General features: G+C 39.9%; 1 protein-coding gene across 2 annotated transcripts in view; it reads left to right on the top strand.

Annotated features, from left to right (window-relative positions):
* LOC124071595 overlaps positions 1–24,851 on the top strand; it is a 51,036-nt gene that overhangs the window by 3,165 nt on the left and 23,020 nt on the right. For both annotated transcript variants that reach the window (XM_046412257.1, XM_046412259.1), the window contains exons 2-3: positions 4,992–6,673; positions 12,001–12,032. In XM_046412257.1, the coding sequence (XP_046268213.1) occupies positions 5,069–6,673; positions 12,001–12,032 (1,637 nt within the window). In that variant the 5' untranslated portion in view covers positions 4,992–5,068. The remainder of the gene's footprint in view (positions 1–4,991; positions 6,674–12,000; positions 12,033–24,851) is intronic.

Raw genomic sequence — 24,851 nt, 5'->3', positions numbered from 1 at the left:
CAATACCAAAAACATGCACATTAGGTTAATTGGCTACTCTAAATTGCCCCTAGGTGTGAGTGTGAGAGTGTGTGGTTGTCTGTCTTTGTGTGTTGGCACTGCGATTGACTGGCGACCAGTCCAGGGTGAACCCCGCCTCTCGCCCGTAGTCAGCTGTGATAGGCTCCAGCTCCCCCGCGACCCTGACGGATAAGCGTTATAGAAATGGATGGATGGGTGGATAAATCAAATAAAGAGGAGGTTCATTAAATATGATAAATAAATAAATAAATGAAAACGACAATAAACATTCAATGAAACCCTAAAAGTCTTGCAAAAAATAATACAACCAGCAATTCTGAAAACATGCAATAAATATCACATAATGCGGTAGCTTTCATTAGTGTCTGTTGGCACAAATATAAAATATTCAGATGCAGAATAGATTTAGGTATAGTTTGAACTGTCTGCATGGTTCTTTCTAATGAATAAGAAGTCGACCCTGACTCAGACCCCACCTTTTTAAAACAAAACTGTTGTTATCAGTGGCAGCAATTTTGAATGTTGCTACTCTAACATACAACAGCATAAAAACAAAGACCTGCTAAAAAGAAAACAAAAAAATGTTGATAGAAAACATCTGAAAGCTTCCCTCTGACCTTCAGAACGAAAAACAACTGAAAGGCAGGGTAACATGGCCTAACCAATTTAATTTCACGTCAACAAGAACACCCACATATTTTCTGGGAACTTTGAAACTGAGCCATGGGTGTATCATCAAACAGCAATGTTCAGCTGGTGGTGATACATGGCTGAATGAGCAGAGAGACACTTGAAATACAGTCGCTCAAAAAAATGTATGTAATATTTCTGTTTTTACTGTGCATGACCACTGGAGGACACTGTTGCATACATAAACGATGGACACGAGTAATTTCACTGTGAAATGAGGGTAGTACTTTTCATGTGCACATACCTCTGGATGCGTGCCGTCTGCACATGCATGTCAGTGAGCACGAGCATACAGAAGTGTGTACAATAGCTGGAATGTTACCATCACGTTAATCTGACCTGAAACCTTGTATCCAAAGCTTTCAGTGTACAGCAGTGCCATTTGTTTCAATTTTCTGCTACTTACTGTCGTTTTTCCCTTTAAATGAAAAAGATGCACCACCACAGGGCTCCCCTTGCCATGGAAATGAAAAATATTGGTTGTCATGGCTGTCAGACTCCATATCCTTGGTCAGACGGTGCCGCTGACATTTCCTATAGGTGTCTGTTTTATTGCCTTGGCATTTAGAAGGAAAGCTATACAGATCTCCCTGGCACAAAGCTGGACAGAAAAAGAGAGATGGATCAAGATCACAGTTACTGTTTCCATGACAACATCAATGTTGACACCAGTGGAAAAGTGGGTCTGCCATTTGTCTGAGTGCTCATTAATAAGAAGAGAAAGAAAAAAACAGCACGTGGGTCCTGAATGAAAATGGTTAAAATTATATTAAAGTTAAAATGAGTGTGTGTTGCTACACTCATAGTCAGCTGTGATTCTTCGGCAGCAATTGGTGGATATTGTCTCATGTGGAGTTGAGCAGACGGACTTACAAGTATGCACACAGACTGAAGTGTGTTTGCCGAAGGGAAAGCTCACAGTGGATCCTGATGCAGATTGCTGTAGGCCAGAGTATACACAAAAACCAACAGCAAATAGCCATCTCTCAATTTTAGCTGAGAAATAAACTGCTTTGTCTGCATTAAGACCAGTTTCCAAGGTCACAAAAGCACTTTTTTTAACCAAACATGTACATAACACATTTTCAAGCTTAACAATAAAGCAGTGAAACACCCCGAAGGCAGTTTGTGTTGTATATCAATAGGTCTGATTCACGGTGATGTGATCAATGAGACTAAAATGCACAGCAAAAACCAAATACTAAGCTGTGATTCCTAATTTGTGAATCTAAAGAGTTAGCAAGATGTCAAAGCAAATCTCTGAAGAGATCATCAGGCAGATACTTGAAGCGATGAAATGAGCCATCTGATCTTTTTGTTTCATTTGCGGAGGCTTTGGGGAATCAGGATGCACTCAGAGGATATGATGAGTCAGCAAAGATCTTATGAGCACAGCCAGCGCGTATTATTATTCAAAGATCTGGGGGTTGCGTCTGTTGCTGCATCTGATTACATTATTATTATCCTGTTGAATGTGATTTGAGTTTTGACAACTCAAGCTTCTCCTCAGTGGTCGATATTAAACGTTAGGTCACAATGAAAGAACAGGAATGCTAAACCCTTTTGGCTCAAAATCAACAAAATGAATCTCTGTTTAATTGCTAACCTGAGACAAATTTTCCAGCTAGATACAGAATGATAAAGAGTTACTACACTTATGTTATTATGGGATGCCAAAAACTGCTTAAAACGGTTGCATATTTCACAACAGTAAACTAAGTATAGCAACAACAGCATAAAGCCATGCTAGTAGCTCTGCGAGGCTTAGGCTGCTTAGGCAGAGCAGTGCTCACACCACTGCCGACACCACTTTAGCCTATTTGCTAATGTTGCTGTCATTGGTTTATGACCAAATATCTGCAGAAGCAGGGTTTGGAGATATTGAAATTTTGGCCTGATGTAACCACATCCTGCTGCAGGAGTTGTAGTTTGTATGTTGTGTTGTGGAGTTGTGTGAAGATTAGTAGGGACAAGATGAAGCACAGTGGAGCTGCTCTGCATATTGGTGATAGACGACTTACCTCTTGGCTCATAAGCATATTGTAATTTAAGTTGCTACCAGTAATTTGACTCCTTAGAGACAAGTAGAGCCACTCAGAGCTAGTCTTTAACAGCACGGCATATTTGGACATGTTTCTGCTTAGCAACTCAACTTCATATCATTCAGTTGTCCAATAAGAAAACAAGACAGTTTATTCCAACAACTTAACACCCTCCCAGGCATAGAGGTGAAGGGCTCTTTGTGCATCAGCGGTGGTGTCTCAACGGACAGGACAACTGAGGCAGCGTGTGGAAAGATGAGATCTGAAACACACAATTATAGTAAGAGCTTTTAATAAGCTACAGCAACTGGCATTTCAACAGAAATATGTCTTTATCAGAGATGTATGGGAAGCATTATGAACAGATCACACAGATCTCCTCAATCTGTGGCCTTTCTGACTCTGTACAAGCATAGTTTGACACATTGGCTTTGGCAGTAGGACATCAATATCATCCTAAGCTGTGCTCCACTCTTGCATAACCACGGGGCAACTAATTGCATTGTTGGAGCAAAGGTGAAACCCTGCCTCTATTAATAGACTCTTAATGGAAAGATCAGCATTGAACTCTAACCTATTAAACACCTGCTAAAATTGTTCAGTGTTGCACCTTACTGAGAGCTCTTACTATAACCGTGTGTTTCAGATCCCATCTTTCCAGATTCAACCTTTCAAGGCTTACTTTGCTCTCCCCAGAGTTCTTTATCTCCATCATCACTCTTTGTCCCTCCTCCTTCAACCTCTCCTTTTTACGTTTCATTAAAGAGGGTACAGCTGTTGAGAGTGTCATTTTTTTCAATGGTTCTGCCATCTGCCATGTAGAGTAGCTTCATACTGTTCACTCACAGTGAAGCAGTCCTCTTCCTGTTTTGATTGAGTACTCTTATGGGGTAGTAATCAGACCTCCACAGTTTGTGGGAAATTGCACAGAGGACACATGAAACAAAGTCATGGATAAAACAAAGAATGAACATTACATAAAACCATTGTCTGTAAAGTTATTTTGCAAATAGTTGCATTCTTTTTTTTATTTAAATATTTTATACTGTGTCCCAGCTTTTGTCTGGAATCAGGGTTGTAGCACTGAGCTCAGAGTTAATGCCGGTGTTGTACTGGCCTGCTTTATTTTGAGAGCAGCCATATTCTCACTGTTGATAGTAGAATCGGATGATGCCAAGTTAATGAATTCCGATTTCTCCTCACACTGTATTGACTTTGGTCACATGTATTCAAAATCAGATGCTCTCTGGTGAAAACTTAACTTAAACTCACTGCTCACTGACTCACACATCATCAGGCCTACATGTGGTCATAACGTACACACACAGAGTCAGAAAACACTACTGACTGAGTTCTGTTCTGTTCAGTTCTGCTCAAATTTCTTCTCCTCAGTATGTCCTGAGCCTTTAGGCTCAGTACAAGATATGTCAAATTATGTTATTATGTCATTTTTTCAAGATGTGTAAAAGAAACTGTAGTACTTTGAAGTACTATGAACTTGCTAGAGAGGGGATGCCTTAAAGGCCAGGTGTCTGAGCAAGGTAACATCTGTGGGGGAGGCTCCTTTTTCATCTGTGCAAGAGACACCAGATGCTGGCTCTGCACCACACCACCTCCATAGAGATGTTCTGTTTTAAGGTGAAATAGATTGTAGGAGTGACAAATTAATGATATCAAGTGTGTCCTGAGGGACAAGTTAAAGTTAATAAACATAGTCTTGTGAGTTCATGTCTGCACAATAGCTTAACAACCATAAAAAAAATGACAAAAAATACTACATATGACCAATTGATCTGTGGCCACTTTGCTGCCCACAAAGCAGATTTCACGTGGTAACTGTGGTCAATACCTCTGACCTGAATATCCAGCTGCTTTCCAACCCCATCCTGGTCGATACACAAATTCATTACCGATGATGCCCACAAACAAAGCAGCTGTTGATCTATTATGCTATTTTAAAAAAAGGAAAAAAAGAATTGACATTGTGAGCGTATGAATGGTCAGGAAAGTTGGTTGGTTGACATCTAAATGACTATCAGACTCTAACCTCTTTGGGATGTCGTTGTGTGCCGAGCTGGAGCAGCAAAAGTGTGTCACACTACAACAGCTTGAGTGCCCTGTTGGTAGCCTGGACAACTAGGACAGACAATTGAAATTGGGTAAAGCCAGAGGACAGAGAACCATTGGAAATCTGTTCTACTGAGCCTGACATGGTTCACTTGTGTGTGTCCATTTCAGACGATGGTCTCAGGCTTGAGTCCGTACAGAAAGAATCACCAAAAACTGTGCAAACTAAGGGAAAGAAGGCGATTGATATGGCTACTCTGCGGCGCCAGCCAAGATCGAGAACAGCCTCAACTCGACAGGATCGTGGTTCCTGTTCTTCCACTGCATCTTGCCCTGTCTTCTCTGGACCTTACAGTGACCACGAAGAAGATCCTCCACCACGCCGCCAATCCTCTCCTTTACTCAAAGGCTCTCTTTCCAGTCTACACAGCTTCACTAGCCCAAGCCCCAGGGGTTCTCTTTCTAGCCTCCAGGGCTCTGTTCCATGCCTCCAAGGATCTATGCCAAGTCTCAGAGGATCTCTGCCCAGCTTCAAAGGCTCTTTATCCAACCTAAAGGGATCAATCTCTCGGCTGAAGAGACGGTCACTTGGCAGTCTAGACAACTCAAGTCCCAGCCCCAGTGAGAGGAGTACCAGCCCCAGCCTGCAGAGTCGCAATGGCAGCTCAAGTGATGATGATGGCAGTTGGGACACTAATAGCTGGAGCTCAGGGGCCACCTGCCTGCTGCGGACTCCTGTTAGGCAAGATAGCAATGAGGCATCTGAGGAATCAGGTGGAAAGGCTCACACCACTGAAACAACATCTGTGGCTGCCAAGGCTGAACCTGAAATCATTTACCAAAATCTTATCTTCCAACACCCTGCTACGAAAACTGAAAATCAAGAAGACTGTGCTCCTGAGAGAACTTACACAGCACTAAGGAAAGATTCGGGAACCCAGAGTGTGTCCTCATCTGGCCTGAGCAAGAATGCTGCAACAGTCTCATCCCATCAGCGGAATGAGAAGACAGAGGACAGGCGCAAGTTCTCTCAGTTTCTGAATGAAGTGAGCTTCAGGGTGTTGAAAACTAATGGTGGTTCTCCCCAACAACAGTCCACTCTTCGACATCGCTACCCATCTCCTCCGCCACCACCACCATCAACTCCATCTCATTCATCACTAACAACCACACTACATTCAACATCAACAAACCCGTCTCTGCAACTCCTACCACCTTCTACATCAGCAACAAACTTATGGTATAGCCCAACTAGCTCAAACCTCCAGACCATCAAGGAGCACGAGCCGAAGGACATTACCAGCTCTATACACCAGTGGAGCAAGACTCTGCCCAGCTGTAAGATCTTGGAGCCCGGGGATGTGTTGAGGAAAGTAAAAGGGGAAAGTCACTCATACCCAGAGCATGACCTAGAGCTATGTACAAAGATCCAGGCACAGCCCTCCACTGGGAGACTTTATCTAGAGACGGACATTGACAGAGTAAGGCAACTTGATGAACTGGTAGCTAATGGCACTCTTGGGAAAGAGAGGAATGAGAAAGGGCTGGAGAAGGATATGGAAAGAGGGAAGGAGAGAGAGAAGCGAAAAGAGATCCTGTGGGAGAGAGACAGGGGAATAGAAAAAGAAAAGAAAAAAGATAAAGGAAGAGAAATAGCTTGCTGGGAGAAAGACAAAAGGATGGAAAGAGGGAGGGAGAAGGAGAAGAAAGTGGTAATTACCAGTTATGAGCCCCCTCCTCCCCAGTCAAATTCCAGCGGACTGAGTAACCACTGCCCTGTCTTCAGCTGGCCAGAGGGATTTCCCAGAATGTCTTACAGGTCTACCTCATTACCCAGACCCGTTAATATCACTGTGAGTACAAGTAGATTTAAACATGTTTGGTTGTATTTGTCTGTGCCTTGAAATATCTGCTTCCAAGATGTGTGTTGACGCCCCATTGCAATTGTAGTTGCATGGAAATTTGAAGTGCTCATAGTAACAGAAATTTACATGTTAAAAGTTAGACAGCAATATTTATTTCCAAAAATAGTTCCTGGTTGCAGTGTGCATGCCACACTCCTATCACCAGATAGGCATGCTGAAACTTGACAATTCTGCAAATCTTGCATTACTTTCGGTGACAGCATCATTCTTTCTTCCTACAATATCTGTATATGCCTAAGTTATATGGTTGAGGAAGGAAGGATTCGTTATGGCAAGTAAACTACAGTATGGCTAATTTTAAGCAACTAGAACATTTGGTTTAGGCTAGGAAAGATTATGGTTACAGTTTTTAAATTTTTTTTTTTAAAATTCAGGTATGTGAAAGGGCATGAACTCCATTCTCTTTTATGAAAATCACTGTTCTTGCCTCTTTATTCTCCTCTCCTAGAGCCAAATTTAGACTTCTGACAGTAGCCCGATAACTGAATAATTAAATAACTTAGCTGTTGCTTAGTACCCAACTATACCATAAATTAAGTAACATACAGGTTACATTGCACTTAATGGCTATCCATGAGCTTTACCGCCACACTTTTACTTTCGACCTCGTTTCATACTACATACGGTGACGGCATACTACTTCCTGCACTGGCACCGAACATTGACATTAGATATTAGTCAGGCTGTCCAATATGACCATGATTCCAAGGGAAACTGGGTTGCATAATTCCCTGTCAACAGTTTTTATAGGGACCATATCTTTGGTGGAAAGTAGTTTCTGTGAATGTTTGTTTGTGATGGAGTTGGATCGACTTTAGTGAGGTTTTTTTTTCTTAATAATTTCCTTCTTTCAACACCTATGCTGGCAATGAAACTACCATCTGCTACCGTCCTCCTAAGGTGCCAGCTGCTGTTTTTAACCTGATAAAAGGAGTTTTTGGTTAAATAAAATCTGAAACTTGTTTTTGACCTTATGAATATGCACCAGGTTTGCCTTAATCAACAATTTGCCATAATTTCTACAAGTAGTAGTGTGTGAGTAGTAGTAGAAGAGTGAGCTGAGGACAGGCTGTGGTAGCGACTCACAAGGTAACCACGCCCTAAAGTGTACCACAAATTTCACTCTAAATTGGGCCATAATTTGAAAAATGATTATGCTGTATTAAAGAAGACATGAAACTAGCTATTGAGACCATAAACACATTCTCTCTTGATATTTTTCATAAACTTACATACAAACAGACTTTTTGAAATCAGTGGAGTCACCCCCTGTTGGCTATTAGGAAGAATGCAGGTTTAAGGCACTTCTGTGTTGGCTCAGTTTTTACCTGGAAGCTAAGCTTTAACTTTAAAGTGACTGAGTGATTAGTATTATCTAGGTTATACGTCGGTATAGGTTATTTTAACTACATTTCTAAACCTTCAACACACATGATCAAGCCGAGGACTGCAGATACAGATAAATGGATTATATCACATCATATGCAGTCATTCTTTCCTCCACAGTTACTTGACTTTGTGGTCTTATAAGGATAATTACTGTGATCATTGAATCATGATATTTTCTGTAAGAGAGGAACATATACTATGTGGCTGTATGTCCTGTTTCCTAATCATGCAATGAGAACAGAAGTAGATTGCTGGAAATGAGGAGCCATTTCAAAAAGATTACTCAAGCTTCTGATGATTTCACTCAGTCTGTATATACGGCTTTGATAAAGTGTATTGCATTACATTCCTCCTTGTTAGCTGAATACTGCACTTCTTATTAGACATTTGGTGTTTTGCTTAATCATCCACTTGCCATTCAAAGCAAAATTTGCAACCATGTTTATTCCTTAACGTGATGTGAACGGGGAATCTGAATCATTTTGTACATCACAGGAAAGTAGTAAAACATATTCACATTCTTTTAAAACTCACGATGAATCCATGACCTGTAATCTGAATTAAACTTTTCTCAGTAGATATGCGTTTTCATAGCCAGGATACTCTCAAAGGAGTGCTACAGTAAAGGTCTATATTACCTCTCATTTAAATTCATTAGCATCTTTCTGCCCCCTAAACATCCAAGAGAGAGATACCAAAGAGAAAGTATTGGTCCCCGTGGCATTTGATATTAAAAATACATTCACCCTTATTTACTGCTTGGGTTTCAAACAAAATTCACTATCCCGCCTGTCTGCCTGTGTGAAGGTAGCTAATACATTAATAATTGAAAAACTTTCCTCCATCTTTCTTTGCGCTTTTGAGTTGCTGGCTTAGAAATGCCACTAAGTACTATGGCCTCACACCATGCTACACTATTATACAAATTTTCTGCTGCTGCATGGGTGGACCTTGACAAATGTCCAGTAGTAAAGAAGCAGGCAGATATCTGGGATGCAGCTTCCTGATTAGAATCTAGTCACTGAATGGCAGCTCCCTAGCAACTGTTCAGCCAGTGAGTGGGCGTATGCACTGAAAGGAATTCATTTGGTACCAAGAAAGAAAACTGCTGTATGTAAGTTTTTCACACAGTGACTTAGGAGCAGGTCATTGGACAGACAAGCAAGGTAATTCTTCCAAGGAGAAGAACCAAGAGTATATACTGTATATGATGAATTGTACATGCAATGTACATCAATTCAGTGTAAAATCAGTCTAATGAAGTGGAAAATTTGTAATGCAGTTTTTTTTTTAATGCAGAAATGACATGCATCAAAATGATCATGGCATATCAAATAGCTTAACTGAGGTAAAAGACCCAATTCTTATCTATTTTTAAACATATACTACATAAACTGACATACATTTTGTGGAGTTTGTATTACACATATACAGACAAAGTTAGAGACTTGCTGTGAATATATGTGGAGCATTTAGCTGCTAAAGAGCCAGGGATTTCCCTCAGGAGACGATGAAGAACAAAATCAGACTAATCATAATACTAAAAAAAAAATGAATGAATGTCCTCTGCATTATGCAAAATGCACACATGCACCAGCTTTCATTTTCTGCATTGTATGCATTTGTTTATCCGTGCCTAAAAGACAAACCCAGCTACTCGGAACCAAACTACCTTGTAGGGAAGCAATTACAATCTGCAAGCACAATGAATATTGCTAAAAAAAAAATACTCTCTAAATGTTCATGAATATATCAAAATCGGATTTTATAAGTAAAATCATAGGGAATATGACCAGTAACTAAAGGACACAGTCAAAATGAGGGTTTCACTGTCCTCACTGATCTGTCACATCTGATCACACCCAGAATCGCTGATGGGTGTGGTGGGAAGCCGAAAAGTGATGTTATGGTGTACTGACACACCCTGGAGTACAATCCTACAATTAGCAATGTGAGAAGTTTAACCACTGAAGATCTTCAAAAACAAGATTTTCAGCTGCTTTTAAGTTGCTCTATAATAATGAAATTTTTGTGCATTTTGTCATTTGATGACATGACTCAGAATATGAGGTGTGGTCACCATTTTTTCAGATCCCAGGATGTACTTATAATTTAGCAACAGCAAAATAAAGATTTAAAATGTACATTTTTCATTAAATAATGTACATCCATAGTAGCCACAGATTATCATTCAGTGTTGCCTTCCAGGAATCCACTCCTCCTCCTCCTCCTCCCCTCCGGCTCTAGGCTTGCCCTCCCCACAAAGAGAGATGCCGGGATGGAGGGATGGACAGAGGGGATTACTGAGCGTTGTCTCATTCAGTAGTTGTATGAGTCATCCTGCTGCATCACTCGCACTGTTTGTAACACCCTCACAACACCACGAAGTGCAGCATGCACACACTCACAAACACACACTGCACTCTCACAATCTGTATGTTTAAGTTGGGTACCCGTGACATTCATTATACCACACTGAATCCTCGACTAAATCCTGAGGGCAACTGGAACTGCATGCAGCTTGGCACACGCAAACACCCGCAAATACTAACCTTCTGCAGCACCAACAATATCAACTTTCCAAGCTCTATAAAATTCATGATCATGAAACTGGAAATAGTCTTGTATTGTCAAATTATTTTTTTTTTTTTGTTTTGGACCTTGGCTGCACATATATGCTCTTGGTCCAGAGGATGCATTGAGAAATTGGTTCTGCACCAAAGAATTAAGCCCAAGTGAAAATGTAAATGGTAAATGGTGAAATCCATGTCATGCATAATTCATGAAAGAAAAATAAATGTGTGCAAACAGAGACTTGTTCACACATTCATTTCTGTTCAAGCTTTCCCTTATGAAGACATGATGGAGCATAAGTGAGTGGAGAGGTGTGCCACCTTCATCTGATATTCAATTAAATTTAAAAATAAAAAAATCTTATATTATAAATCCCATATGTCTTAAAGGAATAGTCTTATCGGAACACTTTAGCGATCCCTGGCAGAAATGAGGTTAGCATACAGCTCTTTGTTATATCAAGTTAGATAAGCAGACCATTCCCATGTATGATAAATTTGAAGATAACACCCAAAGCATTTTAACTTAGTTTTGCACAAAGCCTTGAAACTGCTTTGTCAATGGGGCATTAGGGGGAAGCAGCTAGCTAGCTTGCAGACAAAACCCCCTCTAGAAAAAACACATTTTAAAGAAAATAATATTGACAGTTATTTCAGATAGCTGTATGCCCATTTGTTTGTTACGCTAAGCTAACAGGCTGCTATTGGTATAGCTTCATATTTATATATAACACAGAGATATGCATGGTGGTATAGATTATGTCAACCAACTCTTGGTGAAAAAACTAAAAAAAAAAAGATTTCCCAGAATGTTCTTTTAAATTTATATTTTTTTTAAATGCAGTTATTCAGGTTTGTTGACGTTCTTGCTTTTTCTCCTCTGATTTTCCTTTTTCTGTCATTCATCTTTTGTGTTTCTCTTCTTTGCCTTCAACAACTATATAAGTCTTTTTCTCACCCTTGGGCACTTTCTCTCCATTTCTGCAGCACACAGCATTTTTCTTTTGAACTGTTAATCTGTCATTTCTTGGTCTGTCTTTCTCTCTCTCTCTCTCTCTCTCTCTCTCTCTCTCCCCTCCCTCTTTCATTTAATTCTCTCAGTAGTGATGTAGTATGTGTGCCCAGAGTGAGAAATAATGGATATATTTGTTTGCTGAGACAGACACTCTGAGAGCTCGTTAAACACCAGATAAGAGGTACTCCACAGCATGCAGTGGCAGCGGCGCCAGATAAATCTGCTTGATAAATAAATCTAATCATTTTACCCTCTCTTCTTCTTCTTCTTCCTACCAGGAATCTGATGGAGAGATGCAGCATGACACGAGGTTAGCAACTCTCACTTTTACGCCCTCTCCTTCCCAGCAGTGACACCACCACCACCACACCTCTCTGTCCTCCTCCTTCTTCTTCTTCTTCTTTTTTCTCCTCTCCATCACTCCTATGTAACCCCTCCTCTTCCCACACACCTCCTCCTGCTCCATTCAATTCCCAGCTCCCTCTCTCACTTTCTCTCTCTCTCTCTCTCTCTCTCTCACACACTCTCTCTCCTCTTCTCTGCCTACCAGCCTGTCTCCAGTCAGAATTAGAGGAGGCTTTTTCTAAATGCATGCCGCTCTGAGGGGATGCACAGGCACATGAATATTGTGATCTTATCTGCTGAAAATGAGGCGAAAAGCATATAAACGGTAAGGCAAGAAAGAGGAGAAGTACATGCTTGGGTTTATTTGCTGCTCTGAGATAAATGTGTGTAGTTGCTTTGGCACACTTATATATATAAAATAATGAGTGTTGTGAGTGCTCTTCCGTAGCTGTTGTGCCGTTCTGTCCATGTGTTGCATAGCCTGAGAGCTTTCATAAAAGGGATGGGTAGAGAGCGGTGCATTCAACAGTACAGCATGTTTGCAGAATATGAATACATGTTGTGCAGGGTGTTCGAGTAAACTGGTGCTTTCTGTCACAGTAACGTCTGCAGCAAAGGAAGTGAAGCTACTGTTTGGTTTAGTTGAAGTAAAATCTGTGGGTCTTTTTGTTTTGTTTTTGTCCTCAGTCGATTCAGCTGTCATTTGGATTTTATTGGCGTGAGAATAATGAGGCGCCAAATGTTTTCACAGCCCTCAATTAACTCTCATATTCATTCACCAGGCAAGATGATACCACAGAGAGGCAATTATGGCAGAACAAGCGCATCATGAGAGAGAAAGTTGTTCTCATTAAACCAAACTCTGCACCTTGTATAGATTAAGGGAAAGGGAGAGAGAGAACAAGGGTGAATCCATATTCACTTGAAAGGACACATGATTACTTTAAATTTCAGAGAATAAATCATGAAAGCTTCCTCCATAGGTCGCCTTTAGCTGGCTTAATAATCTGCATGTCAGCATATTATGATTACAACATCTACAAGTTAATTGCTTTCACCTCCAGTGTTAACCTCCAGCAAGTGCGGAAACATTGATTTTTGGAGATGATCCCCGCTTCCTGTTACATAATTAAAGCAAACAGTACCTCGGATAAGGTGCTGTCCAGAGGGAAACTTTAGGTCTTTGAAGTGGGTTTCAACTTCCTGTACAATAAAAAGAGCTTTAATTAATCTGGTACAGAAAAACTGAGAAAAATTAACAATGAGCTGACCCTTTGGGCACTGCAGTTTTGTTTTTTAGCATTATGACAGTATGTATAATGTATCATTACTGGCAGTAAAAGTAAATCCAATTTCTCAAGCTTTGCTGCCGTGTTGTGCATTGCAAGAGAAGAATCCTAGTTTATAAATATTGCATTTATTTAGCTGATTATGTCGAAAATGGTGACAGACTTTCTGGTGATACAAACAAAACTCTACAGAAATATTTGGTCATTTTAACAGCCACTTAAATAGATTCCAAAATTTAGAATAAGTCCTGAAAGCTGTCTAAAGAAATCATCAGCTCCAAACCCCAGCAGCACACCATACACACTGCTCCTCCTCGGTTTTTTGAAATGACTCTTGTCTTAAATAACAAGTCAGAGCTTATCACCAAAGACTGTTTTGCTCTTTACATGTGAGCTGAATTACCTAACATTACAAACTCACAGCTTTCACATGCAGAACACACAATATGAAGAGAAGAGGAGCACATAAAGAGAATATCAGCCTCTGAAAAGACCGTTTTACAAGTTTTTTTCATTTTATTTAGACAATTGAAACTTTGTGATAACTTGTGATATTTTCCATGTTGTGCAAATTTTCTGCTTCATAGTGCTGTGTCTGGTAGATTGCCGTAATATCTGTAATATCTTTTATTTGTAGCTAATTGAAGTCGTCTTTATTAGGTGATTTGCTCAACCTGTTCACTTGTGCAAATCAGAAGAAGGAAATACTGAACTTTCCCAAAAAGTGTACCACAAATGTCAGTGTCAAACTGCAGTTCAAAGCTAATATGGTGAGGGCCTTGTGTTCTTAAAAATCCCCCTTAAGTAAAAAGATGACTGCTTACTGACAGATGAAAAAGATTTCATCTCTCTCAGTTTAACTTTCTGTGAACAGGAAAAATACTCTCACTGTTGTAAGTTTCTTTGTGTACATGTGCTGCAGGAGTCATTTACAGTCATAGCTGCTGAGTTTAGTTTTGGAGAAACCAGTGAGAGAAAGGTGATTTACGAAGCAGCCAACTCAATAAAAAGCAGGGAGGAAACAAAGTTGTATTGGCTTCACTTGGCTTGCTTTGACATTTAATTAGGTCTCTACAAATGTTTCAGCTTACCTTCATCAGCTGTATCTACTCAATGATACACTTTGCCTCCTGCACCAGTCTCTGGGAGACATCAACAGCCCAATGGGCTTCACTCAGACTTCGAGGAATATGCCTAAAGAGGTTTTGTTTGTTCATCTCTCTTCTCTTCCCCTAAGCTCAACACGTAGCATCCAAAAGCAGATGCTGTACGAAGTCTTCTTTCAGGTTAGCCTGGAGCAGTTTGCCACCTCCTCGTTCCTTCATTCTTTTAATTATTTCCCAGATGATGAGATCAGATTGATGCAGGAGCCATTTGTGAGGGTGGACTAATGTAGCATCTGGAAGATGTTGATGAAGAATCAACACTCAAGGGATCAGGGATCAGATTTGTCTTTGATTGTGCACATGTATCTGTATTCTCTGATTGAGACCGCTGTGAATCACACGCCAAAGTCTTAAGACCCCTTCTATACTTTGAGGTGGGAACCTTACAAGCCTATTTGCTCCCTGGACTATTGGAGATACGCCATTGTGCCACACAGCATATACACGGCTCAGTAAAGCCAACAGGACAAGGTCAGCTGAGCAACTTAAGCCTCTGGAGCAACCTTGCAGTTGGCCTTAAGGGTCTTTTAAACAAGTCCGTATGTACTGTAAGTCAGCAGAGTGGGATGTGGCATTTTAATGCCACTTATAAAATACAGACGATAGAACGCTATAGGTTTAAACTTGATCACACTGTCCCCACACAGTCTGTTTTAGCTCTGATGAATTATTTTTATCTTTGTACTTACAGCTCATTAATGCTTTAGCTTCAGGTCTGATCCCTCTTGTTCAGGGTCACGGTTCAGAGACTGCTCCTATTATATCCACAATAATTTGTTGATACAGCTACTGTTGTATGTCGGACTGCAGCAAAGAAAACTCACTGTTTCATCAGTGAAGAGGCTCTTTGTCAAATATCTACAAGCAAACACACGTAGCACTGTTACGAGCTACATGTTGAACAAACTGTGCACTTGTGCTGCACCCATTACACCTCAATAAATACTTCATTGCACCCTGGAGGGCTGTGCATGCTGCTGTATGTTCAGCCTACATGCACACAGTCTAACCCACCCTTAGCCACCTCCTGCAGTGTAGTGCATGGTGGATTAACAGATGTCAAATCTGGACTGCGATGATAAAGAGAAAAGGCTTGAAGGTGAAAAGCGCAGCATTTTTTTCTTCGAAGGCAAAATTTGGTCGTCATGGCCCTTTGTACCTCTTTGTGCTCTGCAGTGCTGAGCTGAGCTACTGTACAATATCTGCTGTGAAGGGGCAGGGACCAATAAGAAATATTCCCTGAATTCAGATTCAGTAGATATGTTCAGTAGCGTATCGAAAATAAGTATATTAACAACCAATTGCATGACTTCTTGTACAGGAAAGGAGGCATTCGTAGTGATGAACCCACAGAGGGTTATCCCCTGAGTCTGCAGTTCCCTTCAGATCTATAGAAATTTTCACCATCTTTCAGTTCATTGTTTTGGTTTTCTGGCCCACCCTTAACTGTTTTGATTAATTTTTACTGCTCTTGTCATTTGTCATTTTCTGAAGGTGGCTGTTTTCAGCAAAAAATCTCAAAAATAACTGATGTCACATGCCAAGCACCAAAAGACAGACAGAAAGTTAACAAACAAACAAAGAGTCAGACATTTCTCTCATTAGCTGGTAGAGACCAAAAACAGAGCTAAAAGGAGAGTAAGAATCAGACTTACACAGGAAACCTCATAGGCTGTATTGACTGTGCTATTGTGACATACCTCAGTGAGAACTGAACTAATTTTCTTTTACAGTTGTTTAACAAAAGGGAAAGTGAGAAATCTAGAACTTAACATACAAATTTATTAACTGTGTGAATCATCCTGTCAGTAGACTGTATTACTTTTCTCTCTCTGGGTTGTTGCACAGAAGGAATTCTGGAAGATATGTTAACTGGTCAAGACCCACCCTGAAGCTTTATTGATCTTTAGAAGATGTTGAAGGATTTTTTCTAGGTAATTTTCTACCCATAAAGAAACACACACAATATTAAGAGAACTTTTTTCACAACATGTTTAGACCTTTATGCTTCTGATAAAGATAAAAATGGAAGTTGTACTTACCTATAACTTAAACTTAACCGTACTTACATGGCTAATGTTTCAAATCATCCTTTATGTTGTATGTAGCAGTTGTCATTCTTCCTGTTTTCTTTAAATCTGAAAAAGCTTATTGGATTGAAGGAGAATTGTGATTTAATGCTCTTTCTCTCAGGCAAGCAGTCTTTCCGGAAAACATTTCTGGTAGATTTCATTTTATACTTTCACATTAATTGTGGAGTGTCTTTGACAGAATAACTGAGCAGCACAGAAAGAAGATGATGTTGGTGTTTTAGCCTAGAGCTGACTGCACAATCACTGTATGTACGGTGACCGGAGTTCTTCACAGGCCTAAAACTGAGAGTTATGTCTGAAACACAAACACATCCTGCAATCCAAAGCAATATTTTGTCTTTATGTCATCCATTAGTGTCTCTTTCTGTCTTCCAACTGGGCATTTGGTACTTCCAAATTTCTTGATAAACTGATAAAACAATTCAAACCCAAAGCTGATACTTTGTCAGGACACAGTCAAATGTGCTGTACTTAATTATTTGACTAAGTCTGATCAATTTGAAGATCAAACTTTGAGTTAACTCTGAAAGGGATGCAAAGCTCCAAAGAGCTTTACAGAGACTTCTCTGAGTAATATGGAACTTTAAAAAATCTTTATGAAACTTCCTAAACATACCATAACTTAGTTTTATGGTATGGTAGTGCCTTTCTGCTAGAAATGAGCAAAAAGTATTAAGGAAACTTTCTGCAGCAATTTACTGCCAGAAAGTTGGGAAGAGTAGAAAAAATTTACCATAAAGCAACTGTAGTTTTTTTTTGTTAGACCATCTTCTAGACTTCATGCCTCCAGTGTCTAACGCAGGCTTTAAATCTTAAAATTTCACTTGAGTGATGTTCTCATACTTTTAGCCTCTGTCGTGATGGACCAGTCAGATCCAGCACCTTCTGCTGTGCTGTACCAGGTGGTTATGCAGTCAGTGCACAAATGTACTGCACTATGCAGCATAATAAAGGATGTTTAAATTGGACTATGAGGAGCTGTGAGCTGCCAGTCCCACACTGTACAGTGAGTATGGCTTGGCAGCAGTAAGTTACAGATGGAGCAGCAATTTACTCCCAATTTAAAGTGCAGTACGTCTCTTAAAGCATCTTTATTGTTTAGCTCAGCCTACTGCCACATGTAGATTTTCCACTGAGGCAAAATGATTTTTATGGCACTTAGCTTAAAGACCCACTATCATGAGACAGTACCAGCTCACTGACTGTCAACTAAAGAAATTACTACACTAATCTGGAATGAGTCCGTCAGTAAAAATGTCTTCAAAAAGCTCCGCTGAGGCTAAAGTAACTGTGATGTAACTTTCTGAATTAGTCAAGTCATGTTGGCATCTTTAGAGGGTACAGCCTTTTTAGGACAAAATTCACAATTAAAACCTGTGGTTGGCTTGAAAATCAGAAACGGAACCTTTCTACCAGCCCTGAACTGCACAATACACATACCACAGCATGATTTGGGAAAGATTCCCTGTGGTGACTCCTGCTGTGGCCCCCTGATGTGATCTGATCAGGAATAGTGTGAAATATGCCTACAAATTGTCAAAATTGATTGAACACTTGCTGTTTCCTCTGAAGCTTGTTGGCATGAGCAAACACACTCTTGTACTCACACAAATAAAACTTTGTTGCTAAGACTGACATGCCGTTTAAAAGGCCAAGGATACATGAAGGAGCTGGAGATGAGTCACAGCACAGCGGGGGAAACTATTCGTTATCGGTTAGTTTATCCTCAGGAGCTTTTTGTGTTGGAAAACAGCAGTATGGTTCCAAAGCCTGAATTCACCAATGAGAAACAAGAAAATTGTCAGGTCTGTTCCTGTACATCAAATCCCTGATTCAGTTCCTTATCACAACCACAGTTAATCAGTGCAAATGTTATCAATGACAGTTTTTGTTGATTTGATTCAACCTCCATTAAAACTAATCCTTCAGGTGTTTACTATATGAAGTTAAAGTTCTTCAAAAGTTTTATTGGATTCAGGACCAAGGAGTTCTTCCCTCTATCATACTTGAGGTTGAGTCTCTTTTGATATGTAGATACAAACTAAAGAGGAGATGAACAGTGTGTGCGCATCGCTCCTCAATTGCAGTTTTGGTCTTCAGGCAGCAAACTGTGTTGACAAGTCCTCATCATTGCTGGCTTAATCCACAGAGCTGTTTTTCTGGCCGCTGGTAGTGAAGCATGCACAAGAGACTGTTGTATTTCTGGAGTCTTGCATCAGAAGAAACACACAACACATGACTCAACCACTGTGGTAGATCATACCATGGGCAAAACTTTTGAAAAACTGTAAAATAATCTTGCTAATTATTGCCATTTCTGTTTATGTTTGGTTCTCTTTTGACATTTAAGCTTTTTGAGTCTTGCCCTTTTGTGTTATGCAGCAGTTGAGATGCATTTAAAGGAATAATTTTGGTTTATTACAACTTGGATCGAAGTTAATATTTGGAAGCGAATACAATATTACAAATATTAATCATGTGCTCTTTCTGTTTACCAACAAATAATATATCGCCTGTCCAATACATTGATACTGAAATTTGCTGTGTGCATCTTGTTTCCTATCAACATTCACTGTTGGTTCCTTTCAGCCTTGATCACAATCTTTCCTTACACTTGTGCAGTAATTTTTGTGTCTCCAAACCTTAAAACGAAACTTTGACATTTGAGAAACACAGCATGTTGGTCTGTGTCGTGTCTTGTGTTGAAAGTGGTTCAGAAAATTATGCTGAACTGTTGGTTTGTTAACAAGATGTTTTATCACCAGCAGTGTTACAACAGCAGGATACAAGAACAGCACTAGAATAAGAGTTACAGGATCAGAAACATTTAAGATAATAGAATAAAAAACATAAGAAATATAAAAATAAACATAAACATAAACTAGTATCTACCTGTTTAAACGAATTCAACTACAAGGCTTTGCATAAATTATAATTTCTTATGTACACTGAGTGACTAAAAGTACTGCACATGGTGACTGCAGATGGATGGCAGTGTAACAATGCTAACAAAGGTTTAGTATGTACAGTAGACGAGGTATTTGCATCTCTGTGAGCTGCTCGCTTAAATAGTACACTTAAGGAGGGATGGCACTGTAGCCATTAAAGTTTAATATTCTCATTTGATCACTGTAAATAGTATATCTGGCAGGCAGTAGCTCTACCTCGCTCACCTTTTGTGGCTCATTACTGGTAAATCATCCTGCAGGCACCATAAGGGCTTCGCATTGTAGATCCAAGATGGATGCTGGCTGGTTGTGACCTTTTGGAGATGTTGGAGCCATTCTCATGAAAGAGAGAAAGGCAGAGTGGGAGGTGGAAACTGTCTGCTGAAGTAGGTTATAGCCTGCGCATTACACCAACCACTTGCTGTACTCCCTGTAGTGTGCACTGTCTGATCATTGTGACAAGTTGTAACAGACGGGGAAAGTTTTTCAGGTAAACAGGGTTTACTCATGTTTCCATCCACACTATAGACTCCTGTTAATACTTAGGAGGGAACACTTTGGAGAGGAAAGTGTACTTGATTTACATATCTTTTGCTGTTTTGAGTTTCTCTGGCAGTGTAGAAACAGCAGTAAGTCTATCATGGGTTTCTCCAAGGACTTAAATTTGTTCTTTCATGTGGATAGTGTTTACCTTGCCAAACAACACCTCAGGCACCAAAATCTGCTATTTATCCCCCTGGGGGGAGGTTTTATGAAATAGTGAGGGTACAGTACTTCATATGCACTGCAGGGCAGTGTGTGTCTATGTTTGTGAAGATGGATAATATGGATCTATATAACCACACTTCCTTACAAATTCAGCAACCATTTCTATCTTCTCTCTCCCTCTGTCTCTCTCTTCCTCCCTTTGTGACTGGCAAATAAGAAAACGGCTATAGCAACAGTGTGTCCAGAAACTACCATTGTTTTCTGAGCCAGTGTTGAGGGGAGATTAAAAATAATAAGTACTGGTGCCATTAGAAATGACAGCAGGCAACGAAACACTCATTTCAGTTTGCTCTTGAACTGCTACCCTGCCACTCTGTGGGGACTGATAAATGTTTTGCTGTTGGCAACCCCTGTCTCTATTTATGCATTTATGCTTACTTGGCTGTTGGGGACTAGACATAAAGGTTTCTAAAAAGTCAAACATATGGACTTATTGAAATGTTTGCACTCCTATTATATATTTACTGTTTACTAAGCCCTGCCCCTCTTAGTTACGGTTGCTATGATTGCCAAGGTTTTACAGAACATAATGCAATTTACAACAGCAGTGACAGATTTACTACTCAAAATAGATTATTAATTTTTGAAATCTTCAAAGTAGACAAAAGCAGGCTTCTCATCAATAGCTGATGATTGCTGACTGTAAAGACTTTCTGAGGAATAGCTAGCTAACATAAGCTAATGCTAACACTAAAACTATGTGGTTGATTAAAATGTGCTGTCAGTACATGACCAACCATGGATCTATCAAATGAAAATCTGGAGACTGAATCGGACATGGGGCCCTATTCATTCTTGTAAAAGTTGCTCAGTGGCACATGAAGCCAAAAATGTTGGACTTCACCAGTATAAAATTTCTCAGATCATCTGCATGCATGGCAACTTCCCCCAGACGAGAGGCAACTTCAGGTTTAGCCAATGTGCCAAACTATTTGGCAAATGGACATTGGATAACAAGTTTGGCAGTTTTTGCTGGAGTGAAAAACATGCCCAAAACCAATAAAGCACACAGCTAATATTAATCTCTGATAGCATCAAGGACGACTTCCACGTGTTGAAGAAAACTACCCAGCAGTTGTGCTAGTTGTGAATGGCCACTTAACATAACCTGTAAGCCCACAAAATGTAGTTAGCCAATAAAATGCTCCATGACCTTGGAAGTAAGGCTCAATTATGTTACCGCAACAAGCTAGTGAGCTGGAATGCCAATGTTTGAACTTTATGTGGGAGCAGATAAGGACTTTCTGTTTTGTGTTTTTGTTTTTGGAAAGGCTGAAAAAGACATCACCTTCCAAGCTCTTTAAATGCTAAGTAGGCTAACATTTTTACTAAAAAAAAAGTGCTTGCCATCACTTCAACATGCTGAGAAATCCAAGTTTGATGGATCATGCTAGGTGGAAGGCTCTAGCAAATGTCTGTTGTTTTTAATAGAACTTAACAGATCTTCCATCTTCAGGAACAGTTATTTGAAATTATGTTACATAACCTAAAACTGATGGTTAATGAACACTGATATCAAAAAGATGTCCAACTGGAAAGGTTTATATTGGCAATTCATGCTTGCTAGTGGCAGGTTATTAAACTCCTATGATTCAGAAGACCTGTGAGTTCAAGCCACAGCACAGTGGAGCAATGACAAGGGATGGTAACAGAAACACACACATTAGTCATAATACTGATTTATTGAGAAATAACCTGTGTGGTCAGCTGGTCAATAACTCACTATTCCATAGGGTGCTGCAGTTTGTGGTGGCTGCATTCAATTGTTCCCAACAAGAGAGAGAAGTAAATGATGAAAAAAGGTGGCTCTAGTGATATAAATATTAATCTTCCTCCATTCAGCATTGCTGTTTTTTTGTTTTGTTTTGTTTTTTGTTTTTTTGTAGTTTTGGCTATAGAAATTTAAATGGTCTTAATATATTGGATTATAAAATGACGGGAAATAAATTAAAAGATCCTTGTTTTCTCTCAGGAGAAAATTAAGAAATACAAAGTTTCACTGGAAGTATTATAATTCAGAATACTTTGTTCTATTCAAGTTTGTGTTCTGAACTGATCTAATTGATCACCCAGCTCTTTGCTTCGTCATACCAAACTGGCTCATTTTCTGAATGCACACAAAATCTCTGTTTTTCTCTGGAGTCAACAGAACTAAATGTGCTACTAAATCTGTGGGACTTCAAAGCTGTTTTTCTTTGCTCTCTTGCCAGGGTCATCACAGATAGCCAGCTCCTATCTGCCTCCCCAGGCAAGACTTAGAGCTTTGACTGTTGGTTTGTGGTTAGAGTTCAAACTTGGCTTCAACATTCAGCCGACCAGCAGCAACAGCAGCAGCAGCAGCAGTGGCAACAACTAAACACACATGAGAGCCGAGGCAGAGAGAAAAATATGAAAAAGATATATATTGGCAAAACTGCCCTCAAAACACAGAGAAATGGTTGCAAACATCTGAAAAGAAGGTAAGATGAGTCAGTCTTGGGATGTTTTGAACTTTTAAACATCAGCTTCACAGTATATTTCATACATTTTTACTCATGAAAATGGATTCTCATTTGGAGGTCATGACCATTAAAAAGCCATTAAAACATAATGTGGCACCTATAAATCCCCATCACTCATCTCTTCCGGATATCCAAGTTAACACTGCACTGTGTTTTACCAACAACGGTCTTAAAACTCTGGACACTGACAAAATAAATGTAATACTTAAAAAAATTATTAATGGCTATGGGCTCAGACTTAATTAAACTGGCATTACATAACAATAAGAGCCCAGAGCAATTTTCACATAGCTTTGTGGCTCCGTGCCATGTAATTTTACAACATCACGTGCAGCTGTTAGACAGCGAGGAGGTTGTAAAGATTTCGTTTTGCTGTAGTGCCAGGCAGGCGTGGCAACTTGAATGAGCAAGTCTCAGCATGTTGGATTTGTAAACTCCTCAGTGATCCATTTATCGGTTTATCTGCCTGTCTGTGCGAGGAATAGCTCAACATTTTGGGAAATACGCTTATTTGCCTTCTTTGCAACAGTTCATTCATCTGCCTAAAGTATCTCAGAAATGTCTGGCTATAGCACAGATGCCAAATATGTAATCTGAGCACATTTGGATTTTTAGTCTTTGGGATTCTGCACTTAGTTAGTGCTCCTCCTGAAGTCCCCATATGACCACAAAGTTTTACACACACATCCATATTTTGTGAAAAATTAGGTGTTCATAAGTGTATATTTCCACTTTGGATAAAGCCAGGATAGTTCTTACTCAACTTCTTCTTCTTTATGCTAAAGGGATAGTGTTTGCTCTCTTGTCTTTGCTCAAATGAGAAGATTGAGGTATAAAGTTTAGCTTAACATCAACCCTGTAATTCAGGAGAAACAGCTTTTACCAAAATTCAGAAATATGCTTGCCAACACCTCTAAAGTTTAAGTTGTATGTTGGTCTGATCTTTACTCCAACAGTAGGCTTTAAAGCAGTCACAGGTGATATCTGTTCTCCCCTGTGCCTGTTGCTTACTAAGCTTGTAGTCTCCTGTAAAACCAATTGTTTTTTACACTTATGTTTCTGTACAGGTTAAATATGGAAGATACAATGTATTACTTTATGAGCTACAGAGGCATTTGTTTGCATATATTTGGCTGTGCTAAGCTAAGTTAACTGTATCCAGCTATGTACAACACATACATGGGAGTCACATCAATCTGACTCTAACCGAGAAAGTGAATCACAAATGTAGAGCTAAGCTTTTTAAATCATAAGTGTATTTTTCAAGCATTTGATCTTTCTTTAAGATTATTGTGCATGGCCAATAACAACCAACCAATTACCAAAACATTAAAGTTAGTCCATTGCCCCACCCATGTACTGACACAACACAGTCTATAAGTCTTTGTGGGTCCATCGTAGTGGACCCTATTTTCTCCTCCTTTACTGCCAGATTCCTAATTGAGGCTCTGAGCCGAGGTGAACTTGGAGGTGCACTCATTGCGCCTGCTGGTTGGCAGCACTGAGCCATCAAACCTCTCAGTGAGCCAAGTATCCATCAGTCTGGCAAACTGCTAAATCCCCCAGAGTGAACACTGCCCCTGCTCCCCCTCTCCAGCTTTTCATTACCACATTCATTCCCTCAGTCAGTCCTGTCACTGTGTTTTCATCCCCTTGCACTCAAACCTGCATCAAAACACAAACTCAGAATATTGCTCTGTGTCTGGTATGTTGTTTCCGTTGATGGTGGTGGTGCTGTTGAAATGATGTTATTCTGGCCTCTCACTCACTCTCTCTCTCTTTCTCTGGTTCTTTCAACCTCTTTAAAAGCTTACTCACACACAAAGCTGTGGTCCATTCAATATTTTCACTTCTAGTTCTATGAATCACCCATGGTCTTTGTTTGGGGGTAAAAATCCTTTCCTTATTCTTTCAGAGATTCGATAGGGGGATGTGTAATGGAATTCACCATTACACCATTGGGAGCTCCTTTCCCAGCTCTGCTTCCCTCCCTGTGAATGGGAAATGATTAGTATTCCT

The sequence above is a fragment of the Scatophagus argus genome, chromosome 15 (assembly GCF_020382885.2).
Source record: "Scatophagus argus isolate fScaArg1 chromosome 15, fScaArg1.pri, whole genome shotgun sequence".
Classification (NCBI taxonomy): domain Eukaryota; kingdom Metazoa; phylum Chordata; class Actinopteri; family Scatophagidae; genus Scatophagus; species Scatophagus argus.
Note: the sequence above shows the minus strand (reverse complement) of the source record. Positions and strands in the feature narration are given on the sequence as shown.